Source organism: Pelodiscus sinensis, chromosome 1 (genome assembly GCF_052426305.1).
Source record: "Pelodiscus sinensis isolate ZL-2025 chromosome 1, ASM5242630v1, whole genome shotgun sequence".
NCBI lineage: Eukaryota > Metazoa > Chordata > Testudines > Trionychidae > Pelodiscus > Pelodiscus sinensis.
This window is the reverse complement of record NC_143052.1, coordinates 95,614,128-95,628,034: the sequence shown is the minus strand read 5'-3', so window position 1 is coordinate 95,628,034 and position 13,907 is coordinate 95,614,128. Positions and strand designations below refer to the sequence as shown.

Sequence of the window (13,907 nt, the reverse complement as noted above, 5' to 3'; positions counted from 1 at the left end):
GCTTCTGTGGCGCCTCGGAGGTACGTAAGTTTTGTGAATATGCTACCCGTTTAAAAAGCTCATGGAATTGTTTGTAATCATCCACGAGAGAGGGTTCGTCATTGAACACCGTGTCGTCCGGGGAAGAGGAAGAGACATCTGTCGGAGAGGCCGTGGGCTGTTGCTCTGCTACAGGTGACTGAGCGATATCGTCCTGTGGGGCAGAGGCTGTTGACGCATCCCCGGTAGGCGTTGGTGGGCGTTGAGCCGGCGGGATAGAGTCCTGAGTCATTGGTCGTGGTGAAAATAATTGCTGCCACTCTGGAGACGAGGGTGAGCGTCTTGTGACTGAACGTGAGCTATCACGATGGGGCGAGGTGTACATACGATAACGAGAGTCACGGTGTGAATAATGCGGAGAGTAAGAAGCGACGCTCCTGTGGCGATAGTAACGGGAGCGAGGAGGAGATCGCGGGGATCGTGAGCGGTATGAATGGTGATATGGAGATCTCGAGTAGTATGTACGGTGATAACGCGGCGGTGAAATAGATTGCCTCGGGGATCTGTAGTAACGGTGCGTAGGAGAATAACCGTAATGGTGGTCCCGCCGTCTTTGGCAAGGTGAGAGCAATGGCTCAGGGGAAAATGCCGCCCTATCGGGACTGGGGGAAGGCGTACGGGGATGGTGAGTCTTCCTTTGCGCCTTAGTCGGTACCCCCGTGGATGGGGGAGCCCTGGGGATTGGACTACCCGGAATGGAGACGACCGAGGCAAAGTCAGAAACTTCCTCCGGGAGGCGAGGTGACCAAAGTGCGGAGGATGGTGATGGTGGTGCCGTATCATCCCCCGAGCCGTGGGGTTGCAGGCCCGTAGGAGCCGGCGCCAAAACGACGGACGGAGCCGGTTCAGCCGTACACAATGGATGGTCGGTGCGGGCAGGTGCAAGCGTGCCCTGTATGTGCGGCGTAGCCACATCCCCAGGTCGGGATGACCTAGGCACCGAGTGTTTTCTCGGTGCCGTCTCCAGTGTCTGTGCTGGTTGCGGCTTAGTCTTCGGTGCCTGCTTAGGCTTTGGTGCCAGGTCGACTCTCGGTGCCAGGATAGTCTGAGAGCCTTCACGAGGCAACAGTGCTGAGTGTCTCGGTGCCGAGGACTGCACCGTATCTGGCTGCGGTTCTGCTCGGAGACTCGGTGCCGTAGATGATGGTGCCGATTCCGGGCAACCTGGCGGGACCGAGAGCATTGAGAGTGCGGGGCTCGGCGCTGATGTACTACGGGCTTTTGGTAACTTGTCCACTCCCTGTGTGGGAGGGTGGCTCGACGAGCCTCGTGCCTCTCCTGCACTTAGGCTCCTGGACGGAGCAGAGCTTCTTCTGTCCTTGGACTTATGCGGTACCGGAGCTTCCCGTTCTTCTACTGACGGGGGCTGAAGCGCCTTATTGAAGAGTAGCATCTTCAGGAGCATTTCTCTGTCCTGCCTCGTCCGTGCAGTCAGCTTGGCACAGTGACCGCATTTCTGGGGGATGTGGCCCTCTCCCAGGCAGCGAATACAGCGGGAGTGGCCATCGGAGACCGGCATGGCTTCACCGCACGAAGCGCATTTCTTAAAGCCGGGAGAGCCGGGCATGTTTAGTGCGGCGGTCTCCGGGGGAAGAACGAACTTGAGGGGCTCATCGGAGCAGCCCTCAGAGTTTATAACGGGAAGAGAAAAAAAATTTTTTTGAACTATTAACTACTAATTAACTAACTAAGATAATAACTGACTAACACTATGTAGGAAGGGGCTAACTGGGAAAGAACAAATGAATAACGATACGATTTCTCCTTAGGAGAGGAGCGTGTTCCAAGTCCGTCTGCGGCCGTGGACAGTTAGGAGGAACTGGCGAGTCAGACTGCGCGACGCAGAAAAGGCGCGAACGCCGCGGGACACTCTGCGCATGCGCGGTCCTCCGGAGGGGGCTACTGCTAGCAAAAACTTTCCGGTTTGCGGCACCGGGACGAGCCCGACACCTGTAGTGGAGCACCCACGGGGACATCACTCGAAGAAGTAGTAAGGGTGGCAACACCATACCATGCTCCCAGCCAGAAGCTACCTCCCTCTAGCTGCCCAGTTCTAAGGGCAGCACCACTGCCAGTAGCCATGCAGAAGTTAAGTGTACAGTACAGAAATCCCCACTACAATAACCTTTTTGGGTTAGAACTCCCACAATTATAACCCTGTGAAATTTCAGGTTTAAATAAGTGAAATCATGAAATTGATGATTTTTTTAAATCATAAAATTGACCAAAGAGGACTGTGAATTTGGTAGAGCCCTACCTGTAAGGAACAGTATTCTTTCTGAGTTGGATAAATAAGAGCTTAAAATATTAAAGTTATAAGATTAAAGTTCTGTATTTGAACTGAAACACAGTAGTTATCTTTTTCTGTATGGTATAATTGAACACCACACTACAACACTGCTAAGGTAAATAGTGTTTCTTACTATAACAACTGTGCAGCTCCACTGATAGCCTGCTCCTCAGCTTCCCCCACCACAGCCAGCTGTTTCCCATAGGTTAGGTCATCACATCAGATTTTAAAATTTCCCACTCTCTGGAACTCTACAGCCCAGAATGCACTGCAGCTTACAAAGGCATTATTTAAAAGATCCTATGATATATTACACCCTAGAGAGTACAGAGCAGCAAGCAGGAAATGTAATTTGAATGTGAAATAGGATTGCTCATTCAAAGGAGGTGGCAGTTAACCCCCCTAAGCTATGGTGTTCTGGATACTGTACTCTTCTGGGCTGGATTCTACTCTGCACTCCCAGTTAAAGAAAAGTGCAGTTCCTTTGTATTTTATTTTGTTGCATTATTTACCAAATAGTATGTGACCATGTCCAGCATTTCAGGATTACTTAAGGAAAGATCATATTGTAATGTACATACACAAGGGACAATATTTTGGTCCTGTGGGAACTTGAACTCTAGATTTCCTGGCTTTCATTTAAAATTTAGCATTGTATTAACGTAGCTTTATACACTAAATTAAGGAATGACTTAGTACAAATCTCCATGGATTGACAGCAGTTCTAATGTTCTATGGACAAAAGAGACTGACTAGAGAAAACTCAACACAGGGAACAAAAAGAGAAAGAGCAGTGTCCACAAGCACTGATGTAACAAACCAGAGCCCAGTTACAGTATGGATGTGGCTCAGCAGACTCAGAGTCAAATCAGATAGGTAACTCTGGGTTCCCAATTCGTGTGGCGAATCAGAGGGAACACAGAACACACTGGGAAGCAAAGGCTTCTGTGGAGTGAGACCCATTTCCAAAGAACAAGGGTCACAGAAAATGCCCTACACATTGTAGAGGGAACAAAAAAGAATGTTACTAGTTACCCATTTTAAAATTAACATACTTGGTGCTTTGAAAGAGCCCTTAGCATTGATGTAACAGTTAAAAACCCTTTAAACATCCTTAGTTTTTAACTATAATCCTATCTCAGCGATAGTGGATCTTGGAGAGCGGGGTGGAGGTGGGAGGTAGAGTGGTACATATAACATAAGAGGGGATATTGTTCTTCAATTTGCTGGGAAGCTGGCCAAAACTAAGGCTTTATCTACATTTCTAAAATTAAAGCGCAGCTGCAACAGTGCTTTAAAGTGAAAGTGTGGCCACGGTGCGAGCTCTCCCAAGTGCTCTGTGTGAACCACCTCCACAAGGGGAGTAGCTAACAGTGCTGAGAGCCCATTTACCTGGACATTTTACAGTGTTATAACTTGCTGCGCTCGGGAGTGAGTGGGGTGTTTTTTTCAAACCTCTGAGCCAGAAAGTTGCAGCGCAGCAAAGGGGCTCTTTAAAGCTGAAGCACACTCCTTTGAGTCTCTTTTGGCTGACACATTGGCAGGCCATGTCTCTTATACCTAGAATTGTTAACACACACGTGAAGGAAAGCAGAACAACGAACATGTGTTCCCACACTATAGCTAATCTACACAGGAGGTATAATTTCCAGACCTAAGTGTTCTAGTTTTGATCCAACTAAAGTACTAAAAAATAGCAATGTAGCTGCAGCAGCTTGAGCTGCAGAAGGGGCTAGCCACCCGAGTACCAATGCAGGGCACATTTAACACTCTCATTTGATCAAAGCTAGCATGTGTATGTTTACCTGAGCTGGAAGTTATAGCTCCAGCATACATGCACCCATAGTCAGAGGAGAACTATCACAACATTATTAGCCTGTTAGTTAAAATCACTACCAGCTCAGCCAAGCAGTTTCTTGCTTCACCCCACCCAGCAGACTAAGCAGCAATTTTATCTGATCCACAAGAAAAGGTCTATCCCAACCCACCCTCCCAGCCAAAACTGGTGGCCACATTCTCCATTCAGAATCCGTGGCTGGAGAAGGAGTTTAAAAGTTGAAATTTGTCTGCCAACAGGGCCAACTATATCAAAACAAGCAAGCATGAATTGCCCAGCATGTGTATGTTCCCTATGATTGCAAAGCTAGAGTGTGCACAACAGAAGAAAGTAAAAAGCAGTAAAACACCTCTGTGTTCCAAGGCTTCCTTTGTTTGCTAAATAAACTGGAGGGAAGTGCTGGGGGAGGAGAGATGCAATTTCAAAAACAACACTGACAGAACCCCACAATTTCACCAGTAATGAATATATTAAACTTTTGACCTGATTATCCTTAAATCAAATGCAGGAGCCTGCAATCTTGGGCGCATGGGTAACAGATCCAAGGGCAAACGACAGACTTCAAGGGTATCAAGGAGCAGAGAGAATTATACATCCTAGCCAAGCAATCTAACAGCTGACTACTCTAGAGAAAATTTCAGACTTTGTTCGGAGGATGAAAATGTATGCGTATTTTATAAAGCTGGCTAGATGGTTATCATCTCTCATGCATTTTCCTGTCATCATATCCCATAATCCACCAGAAATTGCAGTAATCCTGGTACCTCTGATAAAAGCATCCTTGCATCCAACTTCTGGCCATATACTTCCCAATTACAATGCTAATCCTCCTCTGATCATATTCTCTTCTCCTGGCGTTTGACAATCAAACTGATTTCTATCCCTTACACCCCACAGTGCCCCTCAGTCATACAAAAATTCCACAAAGCACAGGAAGAAGTGTGTGGGATCAGCCCACATCCAAGAACAGCACAGATCCTACAGGTGCTAGAGAATAAGGATAATTTCACAAAGAATTCTCTCTCTGAGGCACCTGCTGAAAAACATACAAGCTCAGAGGGATGTCACCAGAAAAGTCAGTTTAAAATTCAGTTACCAATATAATTTTTAAAATAATTTTTGAAAGTGGAAACTAAAGGATACTCTGTGTAGGGTCTGCAAAGAGCTGAGCCCTAAGGGGAAGGCCATTCATGCTAGTACAGAATCCCTCAGTTTTCCATTCCTTATATGTGCAAAGCGTGTAAGCCCTCACATAACACCGTCCTCTACTCACCCAGAGGTACATCATGTCAGCCTGGGCTGTTCAAACCCAGCAGGGAGGTAATCCAGGAACACAAAAGGCACTTCAGTAAAAAGTAGAGACGAAAGGTTTTGTAAAAATCCAAATTGCTCAGTTTAAGGATTAAAAAGCGTCTCGCTTCTTCCTCCCCCCTCCTCCTCCAACACTGTTTGGTTGTTCTGTGCTCTCTCACTCACTCACTCACTCAATCTCTCTGGGAGTTCCCAGCCCTGTGTGTCTGTACTGGCGTGCAGAGCACACACACTGCATTTGCCTCCAGGGAATTTCTCTCTGTCATTCTGCTTCTAAAAACACAATCATGGCCTCACAAGATTCTTGCAAGAGGCAGGGATGGGTGGGGTTAGTAATAAATGCAGACCGACTCCTAACTCCAGAGTGTGCTGACTTCAGAAATGGGTTCTTTAAACTTGAATGAAGCAGAGAACTACTCTCCAAGGTCAAGAAGGGTGAGAGCAAGTCTTCCCCTTTCTACAACTCTCTTTCCCTTTAGTTCCCTCTGCAGGACTCATCCATAAACCTAGATCCTGCAACATCTTAGCCCACAACCATTAGCCAACATCAGTGAACATACAAAGCTTAGTCATAATTCAGTAGCTATATGTATTTATATTACGCCACTGGCAGGGATCAAGACAGAGAACAAATCCTGGAAACCCTGAAACTAAGATGACGGTATATATAGAGTGCCAAGCACTCATGTATCCTCTAATTTTTCCAACCATGTGAAGAATAAATTTTGTTATGTGCATCAAAGCATGTGCAGATTTGCAACACCAGTACAAACACACATTGCTGACTGTGGGTGCTTTGCTAATCAGCTGGGCAGCATTTTAATTTATCCTGGGGTGGCTGCCCAAGTGCACAGGTTACAGAGAACATGGACAGGCACCCCAAAGTTATCAACAGAGACAGCAAAAAGATCAGGGCATGAGCAGAAGGGAAGAGACTCAAAAGATAAAAGGATTTAATCTGCTTTTGCAGGTGGCTTCCTATGTCAATAATTTACAAAGCTTAATATCACTAACACAGCTGGTTTGGCTCCTGATTTGTGGAGAGTACTGAGTTACAACTGCCCTGGGGCCCTGCTCCCCCTATGTCTGGCTGAGGCAAGCACCCCCTTGCTCAGCACAGTCAGAGCTAATCCTCAATTTCAGCTTTGCAAAAGTCTACCAATCACGAGCCAGCCATGGAAGGGGTGCATGGCACAGAAGACACTCGATTTGAACCCCCAGAACTGGTCTAAAAAGAAGTCCCTAAGCACTATATGCCCACCCCATCTCCTATGCCCATAGGATAAGTGTCACCTCTCATCTAACTAACCTGGTAAAATTGCTATATCAAACAGAAAAACAAGTTTACTTTTACCTCCCCATCTTGAGATGCAGAATTACTTCTCTTCACTAGGCCCCAAATGATGAGCCTCACTTGGCCTCTCTTCTAATGCAAGAGACTGTTTTTAACTGAATGTGATCAAGAAGCAGAGGCAGCGGTCTCCTTGGAAATGTGCGAGTGTTTGGAAAGAATATTTTTATCTCGGCAGAAGAAACAGAAATCTCACACCACCTCTGCTCTTCATACTTACGTTATATATTGTAACATTTAACATATTACATTATATACATAGTTAGGGCTCCAACTGGAAACAGCGGTGATACTCTCCCTAACTCTACAGCCACCAGTACCACCTACTCAGGGTGACAAAACAAAATGCCACAGAGTAGTTTGTGCAAATGTCCAAAATATGCTCACACATGCTCTATTGGACTCCTCAGGTTTGAGCTTGACTCTCTTCAGTAGGGTTCAGATACAACATGGGGCTATGCTGGATTAAGGTCTAGGCACAAAAGAGCCATGTCTCAGAATAATCAATCAATCAAAATCTAAAGGGGGGGATAAAATGTTTTGCTTCTGGTCCTCATGGCTGTAAAGAAAAGCTCAACAGCGTGGCCAGGATGTAACAAATGCAATGATTTCTTGGCAGCACTTAAACCAGGGAAGAAGCCATCTGGCCCAATACCCACTATCAGAACACTAGGCTCTGGAAAAGGTGCACAGGTTTGGCCCAGGGAGGTCTTGTGCCCCACTGAATTGTGCACATTTGGCTCCCCACTGGTGTAGCTAAAATAATCCCTTGTGGTCTGCCCTTTCCTTTGGCCTTTTGACTCCACAGGTCAAATGGGAGAATAACCCCCCTCCTCCTTTTTCCCTCCAAACATTACCCATTGTAGCACCAAAATAATCTCTCACTCTCTGGAGATAGTGCAGTTTATATAACCCTTCTGCTTCTTTCTTACTTTCACTGAACGGCAATTAATAATGCTCACCTTAACCTCAGTGGGTGAACATTTCACTGACACGAATGGGACAGGCCTCCAGGACGTCTGCAAATTCAGGAGGGTATCCCTGCTTTGGTTGCACTTGGGTCATATTCTCAAGATTTTACTCACAACCATGACAGCCAGACTTACAGTGTTTTTAAAATGAAAGCTGGAGATTCTGGAATATAGAAACACAGGCTCAAAAACACAAAGCAGTTCACTGACTCACTGGCACAACCGAGGCAAATTCAAGTTCCATGCATAAGCGTATTTTAGGGGAAATTTTAAAAGACAAGTGCCTAAAATTAAGCTCTTAAATAGGTGGCCTGATTTTCAAAAGTCCCGAGTACCCAATCGCTCTCTAAGGCAAAAAGCTACCCTGAATTTTCTCACCTTGTCTCACCCCTTATGTCTGTTTCATAAGGAGGGAAGGTAAGGGACAGCCTATACCTTGAAAGCTGCATTTCACTTGGACTATTGGTTTTAAGGCAGCTCCATAACTCCACTACTACACAGGGCACATTCTGCCTCCAAAGCAACATCTGGAACTCAAGCCTTAAACCCCTTTTTCCACAATCATCAAATACAGACTCATCCCGCCACCAGCAGTACTCACTCAGAAATTCTTCTTTGGAGGCCAACTGGGAAGGGTTTTTTTTAAAAGCAAGTTGGCCCTTGTCACCAGTGCCTCATAGGTCCCAAGCATGGTTTAGTGAAACTACAAAATCAGGTTTCTCACTACCCACTTGCTATGAATACTCTGACACCTCACCAAGAAATGATGCCATGAGAAATCCAGACACTCATGATAAAAAAGGCATCATAGCCTTGGAACTAGACCCCAAAAGGAATACTTCTCGGAAGCCTAAAAAACAGGTGGGCTCCAGTCCATCCTAGATCTCAGGGAGCTAAATCACTATTTACTCAATGACAATCAAGATCATCATCTGGATGCTATCATGCTTCTTTTACAGGAAGGTGACATTTACATGCTCTGGACCATACACAGAAGGATAATTCCTAAAGAGCAAAAGTATCTTAGATTTTCCACAAGAGAATGCCACCAACATTTTGTTGGTTGGTAGTTTGGGGGTGGTGACAGTATTCAGAGTTGTCACAAAAAGATTGGTAGTAATTTGTGGCCTGCCTACAACGGCTGGGTGTGCATGTTCCATAAGATATTCTTGATTATTAAGTTCTTCCTAGGGAAAGAGGGAGAACATGAATATAGGACAACTGAGTTACTTCAGAACACCCATACTCATGGGTGGCCTCTGGACCAGGGAATCATGGGAAAACTTACTCAAGAGATGGGATATTAAAAGTTTCTCCTTGTCACTTACCTGAACAAGTAGTTACTCATCTTCTCACAGCATCGAGTAACAGGTTAACGAGGGTAGTCTTAAATATGGTATTGGATCACACTGTTTACCTGAGCATCTCAAGCCTCCCTAATCTGATAATATTCTCCCTTACAGCTAATCTCCTATGTGTTCAAAATCAGTAGGCATGGTGTCTCCACCCCACTTTGTTTTATAATGGCTATGACTGCATTTGGCATTTATGACTTCACAGGCTAGAAACTAAGCTAGACCACTGCTCGCTCGATGCACTACAAGACAGTTTCCATTGCCAGCCTCAGAGATGTTTCCCTCACAGACTCCTGCAAGGCAGCCATATGGTCCTACTGGCATATAACCACAAAACACTACTGCTTGGATTCAGCTCTTGGAAGGAATCTTGCTTCAGCCTCTCTATCCTCTGCAACCTATTTCCCAAACTCTCCTGCCCATTTGAGTTGGCCAGCATTAATCAGTGTTTTGTTCTTGATGTGTTTCACAGGCTATATTACAACTTATGTTGTTGGGAGATCCCATATATAAAACTCTTCCATATATAAAACTCTCTAACCATACTGTGACTATTGGCCTTATTATTGCCTGCTGCAGAAGTTTTATTACTTCTTCTCTGTTCCTGCATCTTAAGACATTTACTCTTCAATACTGCTCATTCTTCAGCAGACTGCTGCCAGTTCAAGGCCTGTATTTAACATGTCAGTTTACATGGACGAGGTTCCCCTATTTGAATAATGAGTAAGCACCTCTTGGACTTGAGGGAAAGAATCAACTTGGCCAGCTAGGGGGACCTCCAGCTTCACTTAAGGAGGAAAATCTTCATGAGTTTGGGGAGCTGAAATGCTGCCTTTAGAGAAGCACAATGACATCTCAATAGTTTACCAATGGATCCATTTTAAAGATTGGGAAAGGGAATCAGGCTAAGGAACTGTCTATGCCACAAACGTAACCACATTCGGGAACCTGATTCCAAAAAACATTTTTCCTTTACCCACTTAAAGACTGTAACATGAATTGGTACGGTTTAACCAGGTGAAAGTTTTGGACCTCATTTTAAAATTCCATCTACAGCCATCACACTTTTAACCACGCTGGAATCAAGTCAGGGTATAACTACTGTAAATGGGTTCCTTATTATTACATTCGCAGTACAGATGAGGAATAAGTTACTTACCTAATGTCACACAAGACAGTGACAGGAAGAAAGTCCAACATCTTGCTGTTCCCAGTCCCACACTCTAGTCTACTCACTAAACCATGCTATTTATTTGCCCCCTCCAGCCCCCCACTCCTTACCAGGGAGAAATCTAAGGATTAATAACAAAATTAGGGGAAGAATAGAAAGAGGATTAAACAAATATTTTATATTCATATATCATCATCTATCCTAAAGGATTCCAAAGAATTTCACAAAGTTTCACATTCTCTGGCTGTAAAAAGCAGCCATCCTTGGGATAAATCCCAGTGACTGTTTTAACACCACACAGTAACTCTACCCAACAGGACTCAAAGTAGATCATATTTTATTTGATATCTGGGTTGACAGAACTTAATGATCAAAATGGGAATACGGCCAGGAAGTAGGACAGAGTGGCCACCCTTATTCTCGTAAAAAGTGTTATGGGATACTTAATCAGGAGGAGCATCAGTCTGTTTTAAAAGACCCTGTTTACACAACAAATATAACAATATCATGGTGCCAAGAATACAACACTGATATCCTCTAATCTAATTAAAATATGTAGACTAGAAGGGACTTAAGCACACTGTTTCTACACAGATAATTTAATCAGACTAAAGCTATCATCCAGGTGGAGATGTGGGGCTATCTTTAAGGATTTAGCCCAATTATATGACTTGTTTACAACAAGTATAAGTGCTATCTTATACCACAAAATTTTAACTATGATGTAACTGGGTCAAAAAGTACAACCATGCTGTAGCCAGAATCCCTGACACAGGTTTTGGGAAAGAATGTGATGTTGACATCTCAGACAGGGGCTAAATCTTGGCCAAACAATGGCATTTCCATCAGCAGTCCCATAGCAATAAATCAGGGCACTGATTCAGAACTGAGTGAGGAAAGTACTACTACCATTGGCAATCACCAATACCACTTTCTAGAGCACCTAGGTTTCCTTGAAGGTTCCCATCCAAGAACTAACCCAGAATAACCCAGCCCAACACTCTTAATGCTGCAAGCCAGAGGAGAGAAAAAAATGAAGATGGGCCAATCAGATGACAGAAGGAGAGAGGAAAATCAACATGCAGTGGAAAGCATAAGGGAGGAAAACAAAATTAAACTGTTCTTTTCGACAGATGCTGCTAATGTAAATTTATATAGTCAGATGGAAGATTCTGGTCAGAAATGTACTATTTTTGTTAGCAAATATGAATTCTCTGAAACCTCTCCTACAAGATAAAATTAAAACTTAGTTAATTTTAAATTAGGACCTAAATACGGATGACCACATCCTTTCATGGTTAGTAAATGTTATTGAATGTACTGATGTTTCCACATTGTGTTGTATTCCTCTGGCCAAGAAGTGGAGGTAATGTGATTACGTCTTGGAGAGAGAAGGAAAAGGGGAATTTCATTTCAAACTGGGGAAACTGATTATTTTCTAAGCCAAAAGTCAGACAGAGGATGCCACAATTTATGCAGAAACAGTATACTGATCAAGGATGAAGACTCATTCATTGCCCCACTGCGATAAATACTTCAGCGACTATCTACAAAGGTCTGAGTGGAGATGGGAAGGAAAACGTGCTTTGCAATTGTCAAAGGGAAATTTCTATGACTAAATGGCTGTGTTCCGGGGCTTATCTAACTCTGTCAGAATGTCTCAGCAAGAGAATGTGTAAATCAGAGTCTTCCAGCTTTGCTTTTTTAATAAAATAAAATAAAATAAAATAAAATAAAATAAAATATTGATGATGGGGGTGGGAACTGTCTGGGGAGGGACACAAAAGTCTTTGGGCACACCCACAGTTCCTATGGAGATAATCAAATCTTCTTTAAGGCTGGTTTACTCCTTTGGGTGCTGCTAGGGACTCTAACCTTATAAAAAAAAAAGTACATAGTCACTCAGAACCTCTCTTCCCAGAATTCCTGCATTATCTACAGGGATCAGAATGTCTGAAGTGGCAAAGTAAGTCTCATCTCAAAGACCTAGACACCTGGAAACATTTTTTCTGAACCAACCGGCTTGTGGAAAAAGGCAAATACAAAGTGTGCACACTAAGCCACCCAGAAAGGACCCCAGGATCCTTTAGAATGTCTTGCCACACAAATAAACAAAACACTGACATGTTTCAAAAGAAAACCCATTTTGCTATAGTGCAGAGGACACACTGGAAAAACAGGATTGCCAGTTCCTATGGTAGGTACAGCTCAACTATGCACTACCACATGAAGCAGGCTTCTAAAAGGGATTACTCTATGGAGGCAAACTGCTTGGGGTTAATTTACCTCCTGCTAAAGAGAAAGAGAATCTAAACAGGAAGAACACCCCAACACGAGGATGGAACAAACCTTTCCAGTGACATTTCCAGACATGTCCTATCACTGGCCACATAGTAATTAATATCCTGGCTTTAAATATACTTCTCAGACTCATGTCAGAAAGAACCATCATGATAATCAATTCTGACCACCTGCATGTGGCAGGCCACAGAACCTCACGCATCCACCTTATGGTTGACCCATAAACTCTGGCTATATTACCGAAGTCCTCAAATTACAATTTAAAGACTTCAAATTAAGGAGAATCCACCATTTACTCTACTCAAATCAACAAGTGACCCCTGCCCTGTACTGCAGGGGATTGCAAACACTCTCTGCCAATCTGACCTGGGAGAAAATTTCTTCACAAACTCAAGTATAGTGATCAATTAGACTCAACATGTCAGTAAGACCCATCAGACACACACCTGGGAAAAAAATCATTGTAGTACTCAGAGCCCTCCCCACCTAGTGTCCCATTTCTGGCCATTGGGGATATTTGCTACTAGCTTCACAGATGGGTCATGGCCAGTGTAGGTAATATCATACCATCCTCTCCATAACTCCTCTCCCTCCCTACTGTTTACCCCTCTGATGTATTTATAAAGAACAATTCTATATCCTGTAAGCCTCCATTCGGTTAAGCTAAACAATGCAGGCTTCTTTATCTCCTCTCATGAGGCAGGTTCTCCATTCCTCTGATTATTCTAGTAGTCCTTCTCTACACCTTTCCCAGTTTGAATTCATCATTCCTAAATATGGGAGACCAGAATTGTACACAGTATTCCAGATGAAGTCTCACCAGTGCCTTGCACAATGGTAGTAAATACTTAAAGCCTCTGTTCACAACTTTACTGTCTGACCCGGCAGCCAAGAAAGGTGAAGTCTATAGCAAGGAGAAAGGAACCAGGTATTCAGAAAATCTTTTTAGCTGTTACTCCCAAATTAGTAGCTTCAGTAGAGTAATACAGAGCCAGCAAGAAGAGAGTCTTTGTGGTTATTCCCAGACAGAGCTATTTGTTAAAGTGAGATTAAGATTGAGAGAACATACAGTGCTAGTAGAACCAAAATGTAAACTCAAAAATACAGTGTTAAAGTTGATAGTACAAGAAATGCAAGTATTTAGAAATACAATTGTGTAGTGCGTTTTTGGTATGCCACCTACCAAGGAAGGTGTCCTGCCAGGATACAGGTAAATTAGTTTGAGTGCCTTAATTGTGAATCTCTAAGCTTTTAATTTACAAGGTTCACAGAAGAAAGACT

The 13,907-nt window shown here is 43.9% G+C and overlaps 1 protein-coding gene across 17 annotated transcripts in view; it reads right to left on the bottom strand.

Annotated features, from left to right (window-relative positions):
* RBFOX2 (RNA binding fox-1 homolog 2) overlaps positions 1 to 13,907 on the bottom strand; it is a 275,113-nt gene that overhangs the window by 170,394 nt on the left and 90,812 nt on the right. The window contains exon 1 of one of the 17 annotated variants that reach the window (XM_075937943.2): positions 5,440 to 5,722. The exons of the other annotated variants lie outside the window; for them this stretch is intronic. Within the exon in view, the coding sequence (XP_075794058.1) occupies positions 5,440 to 5,454 (15 nt within the window). The 5' untranslated portion in view covers positions 5,455 to 5,722. Of the gene's footprint in view, positions 1 to 5,439; positions 5,723 to 13,907 lie in introns of those variants that run through there. 17 annotated transcript variants of the gene reach the window in all.